This window comes from Notamacropus eugenii, chromosome 1 (genome assembly GCF_028372415.1).
Source record: "Notamacropus eugenii isolate mMacEug1 chromosome 1, mMacEug1.pri_v2, whole genome shotgun sequence".
NCBI classification, from domain to species: domain Eukaryota; kingdom Metazoa; phylum Chordata; class Mammalia; order Diprotodontia; family Macropodidae; genus Notamacropus; species Notamacropus eugenii.
In genome coordinates, this window is record NC_092872.1 from 233,185,125 (window position 1) to 233,207,548 (window position 22,424).

Below are 22,424 nucleotides of genomic sequence, written 5' to 3' on the forward strand. Positions count from 1 at the left end.
GGGATGGAGGATGGCCACCAGGTGAAAGGGAAATTTCCAATACTCATGACACTTGAGAAGTTCCTTGCTTATTTATCCTCTGTATGTTAGGGTATGGGCTCCTCAAGAAGTAGCTGTGGTCATTGGATACTATGCAGTGAAACAGCAATGAGTCATCAGCAATTTGGCTTTCCCTTTTAACCCTTACAATTCCAGAAAGACTGAGGAGAAAGCCAAGCAAGGGCTAACTTTGTACTATTTTTATCCACTTGAGCAATAAATCTGGTGCAGTAGAATGATCTATATCAAATCCTGACTCTTCTATTACTGCCTGGGTGACCTTGGACAAATAATTTAACCTCTCTTTGCTTCAATTTCCTCATGTGGAAAGTGAGGGGTTGGACTAGATGACCTCTAATTTCCATTCCACTATTTTCTCTCAGTACATATACCAAGGGGGAATCTGATCCACTTCTGGTGGCTATTCTTGACCTGTAAGTAGTGCTTTAGACCCACGATGTCAACAAACAGACACCGCCTCACTGATCCATATGTAAGGATCCCTGTGGGCTGCTGGTTAACTTAATCTTAAAATGTAAATTTATCTGTTTTATCATATTTTTATTTATTTTCTGAAATATTTCCCAATTTCCTTTTTGATCTGGTCTGGGTCAGACATTTTCAGGTTTCCTTCATGTATATTTGCTATATTTGATTTGCCCAGCAAATGTGAAAACACAAGGCAGATAAGCTGGCCAGGTCTGATCAGCCCCATCTAACATGTCAGGAAATGAAGATACAGATGAGTTAAGTAGGTTGTCCAAGATCAGATAACTAGTTAACTGTGTATCTGGGACTAGCATCCAGATGTTTCATTTATTGTTGCTGTCTCCCAGAATAATTATAAATAACAATAACAAACATTTTTATTTCCATTTAAACTTATTAATCTCAATATATACATAGATGCATGCATATAGCACATATATGTATCCATAGATGTGTATTTGCATACGTGTGTGTCTACATACAAAAGTCTTAGTACATTTTCAAGGGTCTCTCTCTCTCTCTCATATACAACATAGATATATAATACACACATACACCCCTATATTTATTTTACCAGAGTCTTACAACAACTCTCTGAGATGTTATTGGGGGTGTTATTATCCCTATTTGCAGATTAGAAACTGAAGTTCAGTTGAAAAGCTTATGGTGACAGGTTAGGAAGTTTCAGTGGGATTCACACTCCAGTTTTCTAAATCCAGCCCCTATCCACTACCCTACTTTGCCCCCTTTATTCAATGGCTAATAACACTGTTGGTTGGGATCTGTGAATCTAGTAAAATTCCCTTCGAGATGGTGATCAGAAAAAGAGGATGGCAACTTTGTGGATTTTTTAAAAAAGATGTTTTTAGCATGATTAGCCACATTAATATTTAAACAATTACTTTCTATATCATAAAATAAGTAAAACAGAACTACTGGCATTTCTTGGCAGTGGTGAGCATGCCAAGTAGCTTTGCACAAGTAATGTAATGTGTGTGCATGTATATGTATATGTGTATATCCATATGTATATTTGTATATATATGTGTGTGTATGAGATATACACACATATCATATACTTATACACACAGAGTTAAATATGGATTAGTTGGACTGTTTCAGAATTTCATTCACAAAGTGAAAGGGGATGAATGGTAATCTCTAAAGTGCCTTTGAGCTATGCTATGCCTTGCGTCTGTGATTGAACTCATTTACTGTCCTGGTTAACAGAGAGTTATATTAAAAATCCTTCTTCTTTTTGTCCATGTTGCAAAACTTTGTAAAACTAGGAATCAACTTTGCAATTTGAGTTAGTTCAGTGTAACATTACAGTGATAAAAGGATCTAGGAGCATCTTGTCATCCTTCCAAAGCTCAGTTCTCATTTTCCAGAGCTAGAACTGGAAATGGATCATGGGATCACAGACCTAGAACTAGAATGGGTCCTCAGTGACTGTCTCAAGCCCCTAAATTGACAGATCAATTTTCTCAGCCCCAGGGAGTTTGTGACTTCCCCTAGGTCACACAGGTAGAGATAGAGAAAATGTTTACTGAGCCTGGAGAATTTTCCTCTGTCATCTTGTTTCTAACATCTTAAAGGAAATTCCTAATATCAACTTATGTTTTGATCATTTACTTCTTTCTCATAGAAGAGGGGGGCAGAGGGGAAAAAATGATTCAATTTATTGAGCTTTCTGGTCAAATGAGTTTCTAGTTGCCAGAGAGGAATTTGGGCTGGTCTGTGTGGATTGGTGTAGATATATGGGGCCAAAATTAGGATATAGGATACAAAGAAATACCTTATTTATTTAGCCTGATGAATTCTCTAGATGCTGGCAGAGATCTGGCTACTCAAACCAATAAGGAACAGAAATGTTTTGTTTGTGGAGTCTAAATTTCCTTTTTTTTTAAAAAAATTAAGCCTTTTCTCCACTTTCCTTTGCCTCCTTAGAATGTCCAATGTTTATTTTTGTGGAGTGGACTCCAAATGTATTGATATCATAAGGCTTTGTCAGTCCAAGGAATTGCTTTTTATCTACCAGGCCAGCCTAAGAAGGAAGTAAAGTCAAGTCTAGTCAAGAAGTTAACCAGCATGTATTAAGTGTTTGCTATGTTCCAGGCACCATGCTAAGTGCAGGGGATACAAAACAAAATGTGCTGAGAATATGTAGAAAACCCCAGTCCCTGCTTTCAAGGAGCTCATAATCTAATGGGAGAGACAACATGCAAACAGCTTTATACAAAAAAGATCTATGCAACAAGTTAAATTGGAGATATTCATAGACAGAAGGCACTAGCATGGAGTAGGGCAGGGAGCAGGGTTAAAACAGGATTTCTTTTGCAGCTGGTTTGATTTTAGCTGGGACTTAAAGGAAGCTAGAGGGGCCAGGAGGAAGAGATGAAGAGAGTCTGTATTCCAGACATGGGAGCAGTCAGTGAAAATGCACAGTTGAGAAACAGAGAGCCTTGGGTAAGGAATGGTAAGGAGGCCATTAGTGACCAGAGGTTGGCTCAGGGGCACAGTGAGTGGGCACTAGGGGCACTAGAGTCAGCATAACCTCACGTCCCATCTGTGTGAGCCTGAACAAAGCACATAAGCCCTGTCTCCCTCAGTTTCCTCCACTGTAAAATGGGGTTAATAATAGCACCTACTTCCCAGGGTTGTTATGAACATCAAATTAGATCGTATTTTTAAAAAAACTGTAACACCATACCTGGCACATAGTAGGCACTTAATAATGATTATTTCCTTCAGACCTACTTTACTGGATTGCAGAGTATGAGAGAGTGAGAATGTACTCACAAGTCAAAATCCACTCAAACCCAACCAACACATCTCTCTGTGAGGCTGCAGGGAAAGGAGTGGTGGTTAACCAAAGGTCTGGTTAATGTCAACCAGGCAATTTGCAGGGAGACAGCAAGATGGGTCTCACCCAGTATAGTTGATTCATTTGTTTATTCATTCAATAAGGATTTATAAAGCACTTGCATTACCAAGGTTTCTATGGGAACCACAGAGATGAATAAAACCTGGTCCCTGTTTTCACGGACCTTAGAGTCTAGAAAGGTAGGGGAGGTCTATACACTAGCTTTGGAGACCTGTAATTTCTTCCACATGGGTACTTGCCTCACTGTTGTAGATTGCAACCAGGGGTGTGCTGGTAAATGTTTAACAATTGTCTGTCCAAAAAGAAAATAATATGTACACCACACGTTTAAGTTTGATCTGTAAGACTTCTTTCTCCATCACTTGCTTTAATCTATATGATCAAGAAAACAATAAATCAAGCCCTGATGAGTGTTTCCTTCTCTAACTTATTTTACAGATGAGGAAACTGAGGCTTAAGTGATTTGCCTAGGGTCACAGGCTAGTAAGTGTCTGAGGCCTGATTTGAACTCATCAAGATGAGTTTTCCTGCTTCTAAGTCCAGTATTCTATCCACTAAAACATGGAGCTACCCATGCAAAGTACTTAGAGACCCACATTAGTAGAAGGCCTACCCTTGCATGGGATTCCCTATACCAATGAAATCACAGGTTCAATCCCTCCTCCCCACCCCACCCGCAAAAATGTGATGTTCTTTTAAAGTTATCTAATCTACCTGATCCGTTGGAGACTGTGTAGAATAGTTGAGAGAGTACTTGGAGTCAAAAAGACCTGTGTTTGTATACTTACCTCTAACTTTCATTAGCTGTGCAATCCTGGGCAAGCAATTTAACCCCTCTTGTGTTCCCTATATGGGTAAAATGTAAAATGAGAGGAGTTGGATTTAATTGCTTCAAATATTCTGCCTCTGAGTCTAAGATCCTATGATCCCCATACCCACCTAAAACCATTCCAAAATCATAAGATTAAAATCCTACAAAGAAGCACGGATTTCTGTCACTTTTTCTCCCACTACAGACTCCCTCTGTCTTAGGATCTTCATCATCCTTCACTAAACAAAGTACTTTCTCCCACATATTTGAATCCATTTTCCACTGGTCTGGCCACAGAAGAGATGAGTAGTAAGTGGTTGACATAACTATCTTAAGTAGTTCAACCAGCTGTTTCACGCTCCAAGGAATTCATCCCTCAGAGTTCTTCTAGCCATGGTGTGTATCAGAATTTTTCTCTTGTTCACAGGGTAAAGCAGTTTTTGTGTGTTTCAAGAGAAAGAAGTACTTCTTGGGGACTTTTCAACTCTCCCTTCCATCTTTCTCTCTGAAACCTAAAAAAGACGTCTATTTCTTAGCCTCGGGTTTTCTTGTCTACCACCTTAGGTCCTATCATTTTTTTTTTTTTTGGTTCTTCCAAAATGAGCAGCCAATGTTCTCCCATCTCTCCATGGCTCTCAGATTTGGTAGTAAATTTGAGAATTGTAATGAATTTCTTGCATTTATGAATTTTGCATTCCCTATTCAATATTGCATTCCCCGCAGTACATTAATTCCTCCAAATCTTGAGGATTCACATTTTAGACCTGGGAAAGGTCATAGAGCCTCCATTTTATAGATGAGGAAACTGAAAACTCAAAGGGTTATGACTATAGTTCATGCGATTATCAAGGACAAAGCTAGAATGTGTGCCTTTTAGCATCAAAGAGACTTCTTTCCACCATGCCATGTTGCCTTGGGTTTCAGAGACTAGATGTGACTAGTATAGAATGTGGTGGAAAGGATGTGAGATATCCTAGATCTTATCTTTGACCTCTGAACTGAGAATAGACTTTTAAAATGAATTCTTTCTAATGGGGGCCCATTTCTCATTATTATGAATTTATGGCACATGTGTTGTGAATCAGTCAAGCTTCTACCGCATTTCCTAGGCCTCAGCCCTAGCAGCAGAGAACCCGGATTAGAATCACAGCTCTGACAATTATCCACTGTGTGCCCAAGGGCAAGTCATGTCATCTCTGAGCCTCAGTGTCCTTGTCTGCAAAATGGTATTGGATGAGGTGACCTCCAAGTTTACTCCCACTTCTATAACTGTGATGCTGTGGTCTCCCTGCCCCCATACTTTTTTCTCCCACTTAAAACAGACAATCTCTGGGTAAAGGAAATCTTCTCTCTTGATAATAATGGAAACAACTGTGTAAGGGATGCCCTTTGGTGGTAGCATGAGTTCTTTTTTCATTAGCGATAAAATCTCAATAACTTTTTGAAATTATAGTGGGTTTCCCGCCGGCTGTATGGGAAATGGCACCAGCCTCCTTCATATAACAATCCAAAGACTGGTTGGCTAGAGCTTCCCCTTAAGTACTGGAATGTTATCAGTCTGGTATTTTTGTTCCGGATCTAATCAGGACAACGTAGAAACTGCCATTTTTCATTTGTTAGGGGCTCTGTGATCCTATTCTGTGTTTATTTGTTTCAAGTAAAAAATATGATTTCTATTGCATACATCTATCCTTTCGAGTACTTTTTCTGTTTGAGATCAAATCACAGTTGTAAGAAGCGCAGTCATTAGTTATCACTACTAGATTCTGAGGCCTACACTTTATTTCCGCTCTTAGAAAATTGCCATCCTTTGAGCTCTCATAACGATCAATTGCAATGAAACTGCTATATGCTTGGGTATTAATTTATTTCACAGTTTCCTTTGCAGATGTAATCAGAGTCCCCTATCACATATCCATTTCTTCTTTTTATTATATTCTTTTGCCTCTACTTTTCTGCCACCATTTACCTAAGAATGACAGGTGGAGCTTCCTTGCATTCTGTATCAGTGACTTATAGTCTACCTTGACTTTCTCCATTGCCGTTTTTTTAGTGAGGTATTATTTTAGAGATGTAATCTTGGTTATTTATAACTGGGCTGTTTGTTATATTGGTGAATTTACTAAATGACACTTTGATTTCAGGGACATTTTTTAAAGGGGGATAAAAAAGCCCCACCTCTGCTTACCATTGGGTATTTTAAAAATATCTTCTTAACAAGAAGGAAACACTCAAAGAGATTACTAATCCATTTTCCTGATTTCTTAGTGTTTGGGGCTTCCATTTGCATCACTTTTGTAAGCAATCAAGCTGAGGTATTTAATAATGTGTTGTTAGTGTAAATGAGCTTTGCCTGGTTATTTATTTGGATATTTACCATGTGACTTATGGTGCTTTACATATTAGAATTGGTTTGTCAACAATTAACATTCTCGGCTTTTATATAACCCATACTTCAGGTAATAGCAGATTATTAAACTGCAACCAGTGTGTTAGAAATCTGCCGACTGGTAATAAAATTCCTATGTATAACAGCAGTGGAGAAATACTGCTGTGTATTTATGCATAGATAGCAAGATAGATGGGCCCAAACCACAAAGAAGGTCTTGAAATGCAGTGTGAGACCAGCAGGTGGTGCTGCTTTTCTAGAAATGAAATCACCAGCTTGCCATGGATCCCAGGGTCTTCCTGTGGCCCAGCACTTTCTTTTTATTTCTTCCCTAGGGTTTTTGTTGTTTCTGATTTCTTTGCTTTGAGACATTTATTTCAGTTTGAAAAGAAAGAACTTAAAAACATAATGAAACATCATAACTTAGATTTCCCTCTAAATTAACTTACTGGATATTTTTTTTTTACTTGAATAAAATATTCAGCACAAAAGATCACATGTAAAGTAGATCTTTAGAAAGGACATCCCCAGACAGTGGACAATTAGGTGACCTCCTTTGCCTGATAGTGAGCTACATGGAAAATCCCCACTTTTGCCTAGAATCTATCAAATACATTCCCTGTACCTTATACCATACTAGGATAATAAAAAAAAAAAAAAGAGGGGCACATTTTTTTTTTTAACAAAATGATACTGCCTGCTGGCTTAAGGTGTTTTATAAATATATCTTCAATAAAAGACCCTTCTTTTAGAAACCTTCTGGGAGTAGCATTCTTCTGGGTGAGAGCTCTAGGTTTTTGACCACAAGGTCTGGTATGTATTTTGAGACTACATCTATGTTAGCACAATGCTAAGCACAGTGATTGATAAGATATCCAGTCGTCAATTACTCTACTTTTTAATATCACATAGGGAAAGCAAGCAATTGACAGGTTTCATTTTGTTTGTTTCTTTTGTCTTTTCAATCATGTTTCCCCAACATTGTGGAGTTATGGAAAGCTCCCAGAGGTTTTAATTGTTGATGTTTCCTTTCCCTTTATCTGCACACAGATAAGAAAAGCCCCCTCCCCAAACTGCATTCACACCTCCAGCATATTTTGACAGTGAAGGTAGAGTTCTGTGGCTAGGAAGGAGGGAGGATGAACTAAAGAAAGATTTTAAAGTTATAGTAGGAGAGAAAATTGGAACCTCTTCCAAAGATTTTTCAGTGTTAAAGGATTCAACTTAAGAAATAGTTATTATATGTCTATCTTCAAGACACTATGCTAGGTATTAAATATCCAAAGACAAAAAGGAAATAATTCATGCCTCCAGGAATTGTTGGGGGGAGTGTAATAATACAAGCAACATGGTCGTTATCATCATCAGAACTTGCATTTGCATAGTATTTTAAGGTTTTCTTTTCTTTCTTTGAGGTATCAGGGTTAAGTGACTTGCCCTGGGTCACACAACCAGTAAGAAGTGTATGTCAGAGACAGGCTTTGAACTCAGGTTCTCCTGACTTCAGGTCACTACTCTATGTACTGCACCATCTAGCCACTCATACTTTAGGTTTTTCAAAGCTCTTTAGCTTTGTGGATTCATTTGCTCTCACCGCCAACCAGGGAGGTAGATGCTAATATCATCTCCATATTACAGATAATTAAATTGAGGTAGATAAAGGTTAAGTGACTTGCCCAGGGTCACACACAGCTAGCAGTTATTTGAGGGAGATTTGAACTCAGGTCTTTCTGACTCCAAGCCCTGTACTCTATCCATTGTGCTATGTAGTGGCCCATCAAATATGAAAGTAATACCAAGAAATAAAAAAACAATTTCAAGGATGGAGTATTAATTTGCCTGAGGAGGTGGGAGCAGTGTTGGGAGATGGAAAGAACTCTGAAAAGGCTTCCTATAGGAGGTAGCTAAAAATGCCGACAGGTGGACATGAGGAAAGGGACACCATTTCAGGAAAGCGGAATCGCTTGTGAAGAAAAACAAAGGGGAAGAAAGAAGGTCATGGTCAGGAAGGGTATTACCAATACAAGTTATTTTTTCTTCAAAAGAACTTTGCAAATAGAAAAATTTTAAATGAAATTATTTCAATTTACAAACATTAATTTAAAAAAATCGATCAAGTAAATGGTTATTTCATCTTTTATATCCTGGAAGGGATACTTGTAGCATTTGGGAATAAGAATTAGGATGATACACTTTACCTTTCTTATATTAAAAATCCACTTTTGTGGATTTGAACAGAAGCCTAAAGATGTTAGTAATTCTGGAAAATGAAGGACTAGAGACTTAGGGAAAATGTTTCCTTCTCTATTAATCCATTTGAAAGTGTCTTATGTTGAAAATTATATATTTTAAAAAATATTTACGTTGAATGGAATCAGTTTGCATTGGAAAATCAAATTGTGCTTGTCTTTCTTTGCATTTCTGCCTTTCATGGTAAGTGAAATCAAGTCCAGTAGTGGAAGAAAGAATATGATTGCTTCTAGAGTCAAGATTGACTTTATAGAACACAACTGTGAGGAATGTGCCATGCAGGCTTCATAAGACCCCTGTCTAAGGCATTAAATAACTTGATTTTCCTGTCAAATATACTCTCCTGAATGAAAAGGAGATGTCCAAAGGAATAGGACAATTACCAAAAGTCTCATTCTCTTGATCTCCTTCTCTTTCTCCTTCTTTCTCTCTCTCGCTCTGTATGTTTGTGTTTATGTATAGTTCAGGGCTTACTTGCATGAATGTGTTTTGTCTTGGTCCCAGTAACTTTGGGGCAACTAAGGGAAAGCAACTGACCTCTGAGTTTAAGGGGCTCTTAAAAGTGTGTTTATTTGTGTGTGTTTGTTTTCCCCAAGATGTCATCCTCAATAATCATTTGAATTCTAGTAGCCATGTAGACAGCTTGTTGTATGAGAGGGTTGGGGAGATAACTTTCAATAGCTCCCCACTTACTGCCTAGAGAAGAAAGTCTAAACTCAGTGGAGTCTCCAAAGACCTTCATTGTCTGGCCCAGTCTCTCTTTGCAAAGTTGTCTCCCTCTCTTATTCCCATCTCCGCCTGCCTGTAGCTGGTCTGGCCACAGTGGTTTGCTCACTTCTCAATTTTTCCTTCCTCCACATCTTTCTGTCCTTCCCTTTTCTCCTGAAATGCCTTCCCTGGTCTTCTCCTTCCATAGTCTAGGTAGCCACTCCTTCAAGACCCAGTTTGAATCTCCCCACTTCTATGGAGCTTTCTCAGTCCTCAATTCCTAGCGTCCTCTCATTCTCAACTTTTAACACTAAGGATTGATAATATTTACTGTGTAACTAATCATATCCTGCCATGTGGACAACTGTCATATCACTTGTTTTATAATTATTTAACTTTTTCTTGTCTTATGTTTGATCTCACTTACGTAATTTATAAACTCTGAGTAGACAGGACTTACAGATCCCTGTATTCTGGTCAGAGTCTACTACAATATCTTGCATTTAATACATGTTCTTGAGGTAGGTACCTCTTAAGGGAAGCAGCTAGGTGATGCAGTGGAAAACCTGAGTTCAAATTTGGCCTTTGATACTCACTGGCTTTGTGACTCTGAGCAAGTGATGTAACCACTTTCAACCTGAGCTTCTTCATTTGCAAAACAGTTCAATAAAGACATAAATTAAAAATATAATAATAATAATAATAGCACCCCACCTCCCAGGGTTATGGTGATGGTCAAGGAGATAAAGCACTTAGTACAGTATCAGGCACATAGCAAGTACTATGTAAATGTTGGATGTCATCACCATCAGTATTAGATAAACTTAAAGTCAGAGGCATATCTGGGTAGTAATAGAAAACCACCAGCTCTAGAATAGATCTTTAGGCATCTTCCTGAGAGCCATCGTATTTCTGAAGTAACAGAAAAGCTTCACGGCAGGCATTCAGCAAATATCTATTGAGTACTGACTGTACGCACAGCACCATGCCCAGTTTTTGCCAAGAAGGGTACAAAGAAACCAAGGAAGCCGCCCTGGAGCTTGTCAACACCAAAGACAGTAACAAAGAATACTTAGGATTTGTAAGTAAGAACTGAGTGATTCATGCAATGAATGCCAAAGGCTGTTGGGTGGACTCTCTGGACCTAGACTTGGGAAGAATGGGGTTTACTAGCTCTTTGACTCTGGGTGAGGCACTTTGTGGCTTTTCATCCTCAGTTTGCCCATCCGTAAAATGGGAATGATAGCATTTACCTCACAGGGTTGTGGTGAGGATCCAGTGAGATAATATACAAATAGCAACTATTCTAATTATTAAAGGAGAGAGAATTCTCCAGACTAGGGTAGTCAGGTAATGTTTCTGAAAAGAAACAGAACTTGAGCAATGGTGAGAGAATGACTATTGTTTGGATAGGCAGAGAGGACTAGGGAGTCCATTCCTGACTGTGGTTAATAATGCCATCTCAAGACAATTCTGGGGTCTGTGATATGGCTGTTGTTTTTCCTACTGTCTCAATTCCAACATACTCATTGTCATATACCATACCCTACCCTTATCCTGCAGAAAAAATGATAGAAAAAAAAGAAAGCCTCATCTCTACTAAGGAAGACCAATTTCCTGTTATTTAGAGGGGATACTAGTGTTTTACCAGTTTTCCATCTGATTTTCATTTGGTTTTGCTCTAAATGGTCCCAGCTCTTGCCAGTGGGGCCCAGATTAAGCTCTCCTCATCTTTTTCTTTTTTATCACACTTGGCAAAACCTAATTTTTTTGACCTGAGTGATACATTGGGGCCATATGGTATATAGGAAAGGAGGTGATGGTCAGATTAGCTCAAATGAGGGTATATTTGTTAAACATTTCCTCCAACAGTCTGCTCTAAGAGAGCCTCTAATGGCTGGACAAAAAGCCAAAGAGTGTTGTAAATTGGAGGGTAGCAGCAGAGGAAGAAGGAAATGGGATTGATATTATGAAGAAAGACTAAGGGTAACTAAACCATGCCATTGGCTCAGAAAAATTCCAAATTAAATTCTGTTGTTTGTTTGAGATTTATTTTTTTTTCCTTTTTAATGCAGAGAAGTACAGAACCCAGAGGTGAGCAACAGTGTGAATTGAATCTGGCTTCTTAAAGCAACTTGCATCTGAGTATAGGTTGTGATAGAAGAGACACAGGAATTCCAAAATTCAAGGACATCTTTAGGTGATTTGCTCTTAAGAAATGAGCTCCGTGTTGTAGTTAATGTGACACTGCTATCTGGATTGGTCCCCATATCCTCAGGTGAAGGGGGTTTAATATTTTTGAGTTGCCCAGCAATCTACTCCTTAACCAGTCACATGATATATATCTATTGTTTTCCAAAAAGCCCATACGTTTAAAGGAAATATCCATTCAAGGATCTGGAATAATAATATCAAAATAACAGCTAGCATTTGTGTATTGCTTTAAGATTTACAAAGTGCCTTACAAATATTACCCCATCTGATCCTCACAAGAACCCTGGGAGGTAGGGGCTATTATTATTCCCATTTTACAGTTGAGGAAAATGAGGCAGACAGAGGTTAAATAACTTGTCCAGGGTCACACAACTAGTAGGTGCCTGAGGACAGATTGGAACTCAGGTCTTCCTGGCTTCAGGTCCAGAGGTCTATCCACTGTACCAACTGCCTACCGTCTTTCCCATTCACATGGGACTTGATGGCAATTTCAAAGGTTCAAGACAGTATAGAGTCTGTGGATGAGGCTGTAGCAATGAGATTCAGCATGAGAAAAAGCAATAAAGAAAGGACAAGCATTATTAATTTTCAAAAAATAGTAATATCAGCAATGATGGTCTATGAAGTAGGAAAATAGTACTGACATGTTTTAACAAATCATTTCATTGGTATTCAGTTGGGTTTCTAGGTATCCCATATAGGGGGTAATCAAAAGAAAAAGATGATCCTGATTTTAAAAAATGAGTAAACTTGGGCAGAAATCCTATTCAAAGTTCCATTGGCCTTGATTCTGTGCAGGGCATGGAGTAGAGAAACTTCATGATGTCTTCCATGCCAATTTATGCACAGAGGATATCTATTCTCAGATCCCCAAGGCTGATACAAATGTAAACTTTACAAATGTTCTCCCTGAAATTACCCTGCCTTCTCACTCCCACTTTCTCTCCAAACCCTACCTAGGATTTCCGACCATTCGTATATGCAACCTCATCAAGCTTTCCTTTAATGATTCAGTTCCACATTTTCTTCCTTATCACTTTCTTCTTTATCCCCTTGAAAACTTGTTTCTGATCCTTCTCTCGTCTGACACTGCCATCATTCCAGTACGGGTCTTCATCAATGCATGCCCAGTCTAGTGCCATAACCTACTGGGGGGTCTGCCTGCCTCAAGTCTTTCCTCATTCAGCCATTAAAATGATTTTCCTAAAGTACAGGTTCGACCGTGTCAGCTTGCGACTCAGTAAACTCCAGGGCCTCCTTGTTGAATCTAGGATCAAATGCAAAATGCCCTTTTTGGTATTCAAAACCCCATTTAACTACTTCTCTAACCTTCTTACATTTTATTCCCTACCAAGTACTCTTTGATCCAATGACACTGGCCTCCTGGCTCTTCTATGAAAACGACACTCCATCTCTTAGCTCAAGGCATTTTCTTTGGCCATTCCCCATGTCTGGAATGAAGGTCGCCCTCATCTCTGCTCATAGGCTTCCCTGGTTTTCTTTAAGTTTCAGCTAAAACCACATCTTCTATAGAAAGCCTTTCCCAACCTCTCTTAAATCCATTTTCTTTCTGTTAATTTTATCTTATTTACCCTGTATATACTTTGCATTTTTATTTGTTGTCTTTCCCATTAGATTGTCGGCATCTTGGGGATAGGTTTTTTTTTTGCCTTTTTTTAATCCCCAGCTCTTAACGAAGTTCTTGAAATATAGTAAGCACTTAATAAATGTTGTCTGATTGATTTTAGGATATGCTTGCTATGTTCAACACTTTGGTCATACAAAGATATAAAAAAACCAACATTCCTCACTTTAAAAAGCTTACAATCTAATGGGGAGGGAATATAATGTGATACTGGGGAGAATCTGATAGGAAGAAAGGAAGAAAACAAAGGAAGAAAAAAGAAAAAGGAAGAAAGAAAAAGAAAGGAAGAAAAAGAGAAAGTAGAAGGAAGGGAGGGAGGGAAGGAGTTAATGAATGTGCTGGAAATTGTTCTAAGCACTTTAACCAAATTATCTCAATTATCCTCAGAACAACCCCAGGAGGAAGGTAAATGATCCCCATTTTATAGTTCAGATAACTGAGGCAGATAGGGGTTAAATGACTTTTCTCAGGGTCATGCTGCAAAAAAGTATGTGAGACTGAATTGAAACTCAGGTCTTCTCACTCTAGGTTCAGCACTCTATCAACTGTGCTACCTAGCTACTTAATAGGGACAAAAAAGATGCAGGAAAATTATTCTTGGGAAAATGGAGAAAAGAATGATCCCATTCAGCTTGGGATAGAGGGGCTGGAGCAACCAGAAGGCTTCATATGTGCTCTTCTATCCATTGACTGATAAGACCTCTTGTTTTATTTTTTAATTGCATCAATCATTCAATTGGGCAATACATGGTATGTGTACATACAGACACACATTTGTATGTTTATATCCATGTATGTAGTTGTATATATGTGTTTATATGGAGTATATACATGTATATATGTATGTATGTATGTATATATAGAAGTAGACCCATGATTTTATTGATTTACAGATCTCCCAGTGTGGAAACTTCCTCTGCTGTCACAGATTGGCAACTTATTTGTAATTTATAACCAAGAAGAATTGCCTGGGGCAATATACACTCACACAGAAACGTATAAGACATAAACATCTAATGTAACTTCTTGATAAGGGTGTGATAGAAGACAGGACTAAAATTTTATCTTATGCCAGTCTATTATATTATCAGTTTTTTTCTCCCTTTATAAAGCTCTTATGTTTTAGGGAAATGTTATTTGCCTCATAGTATAGTCAAACTCATTTGACAATCATCCATATAGTTAGAGTTCTTTATGTATAATTACATGAAACTATTTTTCAACAAATAGAGGTCATTTTGTATTACGTCTATGTAGAAAATTATAATCTTTCCATTCACAATGACCATTTCTGATGCACTCTTCAGTTTAAAAAAATAATAAGTTTTTATCTATCAGGCATCATTGCCTTGTAGTAAGCAATCAATGATTTCATAATATGTATTATAGGGGTGGGGGGAATTGAGTGATAATTATAAATTCATAAATGCATAATTCATGAGTAAAATTATTTTTAAAGTGATGAATATAGAATTATATGTTTCTTAGAGAAAATAACAGAGATGTTCTGATTAAGCCCTTATCCTGGCATATGTTAAATTCCAGCCAAACTGATGAGGTACATTTTCTTTTCTGAAACTACCTTTGATAAGAAATACATTACAAACTCATCAGTTTGGTTTCCTGTTAACAAAGAGACAGCAGCCGTCTGGATCATTCTGGATCCGCAGTGAAACTGCCACACCATGTATCCTCCAACTAAAGCTGTGTACGTCTGACAAGGGGCAGATGAATTCAGGAGTTATTGTGCAGGGGCTTAAATCTATGCGGCAGCTGACGGTTGAAATAATCATCTATGTATCGCTCTGAGCAAGCTGGGGAAAGGTTGAAGCTGTATATTTTCAGCATATCGAGTCTAATGGCTAATCTGTTGTCTTGTACAGGGTGCTGGGTGGACATGTACCAAATGCTGACAGTTCCGAGGAATTGCTTCTGGTAGATATCGTTTACCTGAGTCTTGGAGTGTTGGGTAGTCAAACAACCAGCGTAGGTGGCACACACACACACACACACACACACACACAAATGTATCTTTGTTCATATCCCAAGACCCAAAGGACCTATCAGAACCAGTAACAGAGTAACCAGTTAGCATTGAGTAATAACACCAGGCCAGGAGAGACTCTATCTAGCCATCTTGCCTCCTTAACTTTTATTCTCTGACTTCAGATGCTTCTCCGCTAGACACAGGAGAACATTCTCCTTGAGAATAAGTGGGAAATAGCTTAGGGAGTTATGAGAGGCTGGCACAGATGAGGTAAAGAGAAAAAGAGAAGAACTATGACTGTTGGAAATGGCGCCAAAAATGTTTCATCTCACTCCTTGAATACTCAATCTTTGAAAAGCTTCTTAGAAACCATCAGTCTCTCCAGAGTTGGAAGGAGATATGTACATGGAGAAGGCAGAAGGCTGGTCAGAGACAGAGAGGGATTAGAGATAAGTCAAACATATGTGATCACAAAGGTTCCATCTTGATATTCTCTGAACATATATATTTTTAAGCCTTTTTCCAATTTCTTTTTTCCTTCTCACTTCTCAGAGACTAGTGGACTTATAGACATTCTAAAGGTACTCCTTTCCCCTTTGTTTTTATCCCTGGAATTGGATTAAATTCTCTCAATCCTTGACTCAAGAATGCAGGGCACAATGATACTTGCTTGAGGTATCTGTTTTGAAAACACAGTATCTTGCACTTGATAAACATTTGTTAATTGATTGATTGAAAGCAAATTTCATTATAGGGAAGAAAAACTGCTAACATTCCAATGGTAGACTGGCCCCACAAAGAAAGACACAGGCAACACATTCTTCAAATGGGTTGTTTTTTAGATTGGTGTGATTACTATTTAAGTTAATTTGATTGGATCAAATGTAATGCAAATTTATATCAGTCTTGAAAATGCAGGTATGGATCTCCAGTTGGATTTTAGTCACTTATTTTCTTATCAGGACGTAGAATATGAGGGTTCTAGTGAGGAACTTCAATAAGTACTTCAACAACAATAACAAATCAACATGTATTCTATAGTGCAGCCAGCTTTTCCACATTGTATTCTAGGCTGAATGGACTTCTTATCATATATTTATGACTTTTTTCTTCCTCCTACCCAGGAACTGAATTCTTTCATTATTTTGTGTTATTGAATTCAAACTTACAAAATTTCAGTCACCTCGTCAAGAAAAAAAAGCCACCAATATATTCTAAGGACCAGAATTTAAGAATACCTTGAAGAACCAAGCTTGTTTTAACGATGTAGAACATTTGCACACACTAGAGATAGTAGGATGAGTATTTTTATTTCAGAGTAAAATTATAATACCATCTTGTCTTTTTTGTATATTTATGTAGATATGAGAAATTATAGTAAATTTATTTTAAAATTATTTTAAAATTCTTGCATCTGTTGACTTACCTGATTCTTTATAACCTCTTGATCCTTATAGTTCTTTTCTCTACTCTCATATCAATTTCATAAAATCCAGAAATGGAAAATACACATCAAAATTCCTCTGCTCAGCCAGTACATACTATCCCCTCCATAGCCACAGTAGATACTACTGGCCACCTTGTATATTAGAGAGGTATCGTGGTATGAGGGGAAGAGTGCTAGATTTAGAATCAGAGAACCTGGGTTGAAAGAAGTTACTTTACTTATTTCAACCTCAGTTTCTTTCTCTGTAAAGTGAGGGTATTAGACTAGATGGTTCCTAAGTTCTCTTTTGGCTCCGAATATATGGTTCTGTGATTGTAGCCTGGCATGTTCCTGAAATCCCAAGGATTTACATTTGTTAACAGTATTTCCCCTTACTTTTCTCATTCCATTGATAGGATTCTTTCCAATTTCAGCTAGGTTGGCCAACCTATCACTTCTTTCTTTTTCAAACGACATCTTACCTCTCTTCTTGGGGTCCATTATCATATTTCAAAGAAAGCTTAGAGCCATTCAGGGAGAGTCAACAAACCTGGCTTCCCCTTGAAACTTCCTGGCACTCTCTATGGCAGAGGAGACTCACCAAACTGGTCAACAAAGAGAGAAAGTACCTTGTTAGAAATTCTGGCCCCACTGGACCTCAGCCCCGCTTACTGTAGATATCTTGGATCCACTGACTTCACTGATAGGCATGTATTGTTTCTATAAGAGAATTTATCTTGAGTAGCTAATAATGTACCCATAGGCAAAGATGATGCTATTGATCTACTATTGTCAGATGCATCGGGGTAGTATTTTGAGTTCTGTTTTGGTTCTTTAATAGAAGAGATACCCATTTTTTCTACCCAGCCCATCCTAAAATTCTGAATTAGATGACCAGAGTTTAAGGGCAAATTGTTTGGTTATGAATATGGATCCTCTCTTTGCTCACCTATTATCTCATTAAAACATATTCTTAAGATCTTAAAATACACCCATATTCTACTGATATTTGCTTTCACCACCACCTATCGAAGGCATCTTGACCATCGCTCTTACTTATCTCAAGTAGGTATAAGACATCTTTTGCAGGTTAGGCAACTATATCAAGACAAAGTTACCTCTATGAGACCTTCTCAAGAAGTCAAAGTTTCACATGGGAGAGGATCTGACTGAGTATTTGATAATAATTTCCTGTGACTATAATTTTAATAGGTTTCAAAAGATTAAGAATCTTCTCCTGTGGATATGTGTGTGTATGTGTGTATGTGTTTGTGTCTGTGTACATTGATGGTAAGGGCAGATATGTGTATTTTGTGGACAGCTCTTCCTTGAAGATGATCATCTTGGTGAATAATCATTCCACAGATGTTTCCAACAACACCATCAGTAACGACAACAAAAAACTTTCCAGGAAGGTGTTAGAAGAAAAAATCTGTGATTCTCCAGTTTTAATTCAAAGCTCCTATTCTACTTCATATTAAAGTTGGTTTGAAACATCTTAAAACAATAGCAACAAATGCTAAGCATTAATTTCCTTTTTTCTCCTTATTGTTTGGCAGTTAAGGATGAAGCCAAATCACGTTACCCCAAACGCGCATTTGAGCTCCAGAACGCAACTTCAAAATCACATCTTGTGGCCAAGCCAGGTGAAGGAGTACCAGAACCTGTCCCCAATGTTAATTAACAGTAAAGAGTCTATTTTACCCAGCACCTCTGGCAATTAATTGTACTGTTATCTTCTGAGTGCAGTTGAGCAAGGGAAATCTACCTCCTATCCACTGTAGCACGCATTCAGCTTGCCTATAAAATGCTGATACCATCCCCCCAGTACTGGGGCTGGCCCAAGGTTACTGTAGCTGCTCCCTCTTGCTAGATGCCTAGACAATCAAAGCACTTTGCATGACTTTTACTCTGAGTGTTTTCAGTGTGAAAATGACATTACTAATGACCTGTTAAGTGCTTGCAGATGTGGGTTGCTCCAGATGTGGTGATTAATAATGTAATGGAGATAGCTAGTCAACTCATGTTTATGGGTGGTTTGTGTTTTATCATCTTCTGGGTTTTATTTCCTTTGAATCCTTTCTACTTCCAGCCAGCAAGACATAGCCTGCCCCTTTGGTCACCAGGCCACCATCTTCCTCACTCTTCTCAGGAAAAAAAGGGGAGTAGGACTGGGGAGTGTCTCCCAGGCTGGAGCTCAATTTAGGGTTCACTACACACTGACATTTGGGTTTTGCTGAAACTCTGCAAGTTTTGACAGATGCCCTAGCAGATTCCAAGGGTCCATAAAGAGAGCTTGGTAAGCTGTGACAAGAGCAAGTATTTGTTAGCCTGGCTAAGGACAGAAAATGAAACAGATTTCCACAAAAATCTAGCTTTAAAAAATAATAATAAAAAATATTTTTGAAATAAGCCAAGATTTCTGGCCAATGTTTCTGGAAGACATTGCCTTTCTCTTGCTTGAAAGGAGAATGCTGATGAAAAGTCAAGCAAAATGTTGTTACAGATGTTCAGTTCTGCATTAAGGCAGTTAGAATTACCACCACATCTTAAATCAATTCACAGAATGTTGTCTGGAGGTTATGTCATTGAAATAATGAATCCTCTTTACTCAAGTATAAGCAAACATGTTAAAACATCATTGTAACTTTAAATTAAACTCCAGTGTAAACCAGAGGATCTGAAGCCTCATTAGACTTGCCTGACATTTTTCGGGTAACGAGTCTTCTCCAACTGTAAAACTGTTAGACTCGGTGCCTATTAGACAAGCGAGCTCTGGGATGTTACAACAACGCATTAAGTGTTATACTTAGAGATGTGCAAAAACAAGCTCTTGAATTTTATGAGGACTTGGAGGCTGGATGGAGTTCAGGTCCTATAAAAATTCCAGGTTGGATTCCTAAACTTGTTTGCAAATTCGAGAAACTGGGAAAAAGCAGTCTTGCTTAATATAACTGCCTCCGAATATGGTTCCCAAAGTGTGAAGGTGAGTGAAAACAGTTAGAAACAGGGGCATATGATAATTAGCCAAAACAGCAGGTTACATATGGGCCTTTAAGTTGAGCTGTCATACTGTAGTAGCCCATTATTTGAATCCATTTGTCTTTCAAGAGAGTAAGTAAATTTAAGACTCCTTTTTAATTCAATTTTTATTCCTCTCATGTAGACACAAGAGCCATGAAATGAAAATTATATTTTATAGCTTAACTAAAAGTTTTCCTAGATCCACTTTCTTTAAATATGCAGGAAATTGATAGAATCCATATAAAGGATAATAATTAAATATGGTTTATATCCTACTTACGAAGAAGAAGTTATCACTGCTTCTCTTGTGGGATCCAAGCCACATGTAATGGTCTTCATTACACAATGTCCATATATTTAAGCTGGAGACATTTCCCCTCTTCTCTTCAGGGAACAAATCTGAATTTCCAGGCTGTGAGTGCTGAAGGAAACCTTTGAACACAAGTTTCATTTAAAAGAACAAATCCCAGTTTAAATGCAATATGATTATGATGGATGATCTTTCCTAGTTGCAATGAAAATAAATGGTTCCCTTGCTGAGAATGAGGCTCAGTTCTATCACCAAAATGAGGTGTCTCTTCGGAACTGGGTAACAGGTATTAACTTGTGAACCTGGGAGCTGAAAAGTACTGCAGGTAAATACAGTGAATGACAAGGTAAAAACGTGATGGGCACTTAAGGAAAGAGGAATTTTATTTATTGTAGACACAATGCAAAGGGGAAAACCAGAATCCAACAATAGAAACAAAAAGAGATGCCAAGGATGATGACAGTTATTATGAGTCTTAACTAATAAAGGCTCTAGAATTGTCCCAAATAGTTGTAACATCTGGTAGCCTTGGGAAAAAAAAAATAATGATGCTAGACCATGTTAGATGAAAGGCCTTCATCGGACTGACCCTTAACATCTGAAAGCAGAAAACATAAGCCATTCTAACCAGGAGGAAAATAGTCACAGCAGCAGTTGCAATAACACCACTCATTCCACCCCACCCCTTTTTTTGTTTTTGGTTTTAATTGTTTCTCTTAGCATTCTGCCACAGCTCATTTAAAATGCTTTGGACACCTATGGAATCATGGCAGCTAGTCTGTAGTATAAATCAGACTTTGCTTGTGTGTAGAGTTAGAGTTTTCCTTCCACCAATGAAACAGATTAAAACATGAACGCCTTCACACACACTTAGAAACACACTTTTAATACGTGTCTTTCCTGTTACTAACTCAGATTCACATTCTCTCATCCTTTGAAGGGAAGATTAATTCAGGTCAAGCTCCAAGCTCCTATTTACTTGCTCAGAGATGCATATCAACTGGAAGTGATTTTTTTCAATACCATTTATATAGCTTGTATTTATTTCCTTTAATCTTCTAAATGTGTTTAGTCTCTGTGTGATTTGCTCTGGATACCCATTTCTGATAAGAGATATCTTACGAGCATCTTAGTTCCTCCTTGGAACACTGTGTGATTGATTGGGTTGGACACAGCATTTTTCAATCGAGGTGGGCATGGTCCTGAGCAGATGAACAGAGAGTATGATAGATTGGTTTGCATGGATTGGCATGGTTCTCCACTTCTCTGTTACTACCATCTTTGTTTTGCAAATCTTGCCACTGTCCTGCTTTTCTCTCTTGGGCTTGTGAAATCTTGGAATTACAGAGATAAGCAAGCAGAAGAAAGGGGCATATGCAGAATGCCATAAATTAGAGCTGAAGAGGAAATGGATTATTCAATTCATTTTTGGAGAAGTTTATTATGCTCTTATGATGAGCTCAATTTCATGGGTTTTGTTTTATTTTTAGAAGTGATAAAATGCATGTTCAGATACAATTTTTTCTTCCTACGTAGCCGAGGTGTTTGTTTGTTTGTTGTTTTGGGTTTTTTTTTTCAGATTTGCACCCAAGTAATCTGCATTAAACTTCTTTTAACATTACTACTACTATTCTCTTTCTTCTTAGCTTTAAGGTAACCACCATGTGCTATCAACTTCAATTTTATTTCCTCCTCTTCCTCTGTGTTGCAGCCAACTATAGGAATTCACGCATTCACTTTTTCATTCTTGACATTACAGCTTTAGTCTGAATTGTGAGGGTGGGAAAAGGAAAAGTAGGATTTTACAGCCAATACCCCTTGGTGATGGACATGGTACACATCTTCTAATTACCAATCAAGTACCTAGCTTGGAAAGAAGCTTGATGAAAACTAATACCACCACAAAGTTTATTAGAGTATGACTTGGCTTGGAGCAAAAGCAACCAAGTATGCTATGGTGTTTGTAAGTTATATTGTACACTGCTTAGCAACCTACATTCTTTACTTTTTCTCAGGTAGAAAATGGCCTTTGGTTTTGATTCACGTAGCCCCCTCTGAAAGCATAAGGGTGCTCAGTCAATGGGTACCTTCTGCTATACAGGTGGTCACTCCCACCCATCTCTCCAACTCTTACTCCAGGTATTTCATCACAGTCTGTTAGGACAAGACCTGTTCTCCCCAAGACCCATACCTACTCTAGCCCTTTTGGAAGGGTGGAGTGCCAGGGGAGGAAGTTGTACTGGAG

General features: G+C 38.1%; 1 protein-coding gene across 9 annotated transcripts in view; it reads left to right on the forward strand.

Annotated features, from left to right (window-relative positions):
- The window catches only part of KCNMA1 (potassium calcium-activated channel subfamily M alpha 1), a 904,559-nt gene that overhangs the window by 771,197 nt on the left and 110,938 nt on the right, over positions 1-22,424 (forward strand). The window contains exon 19 of one of the 9 annotated variants that reach the window (XM_072636173.1): positions 18,405-18,491. The exons of the other annotated variants lie outside the window; for them this stretch is intronic. Within the exon in view, the coding sequence (XP_072492274.1) occupies positions 18,405-18,491 (87 nt within the window). The remainder of the gene's footprint in view (positions 1-18,404; positions 18,492-22,424) is intronic. 9 annotated transcript variants of the gene reach the window in all.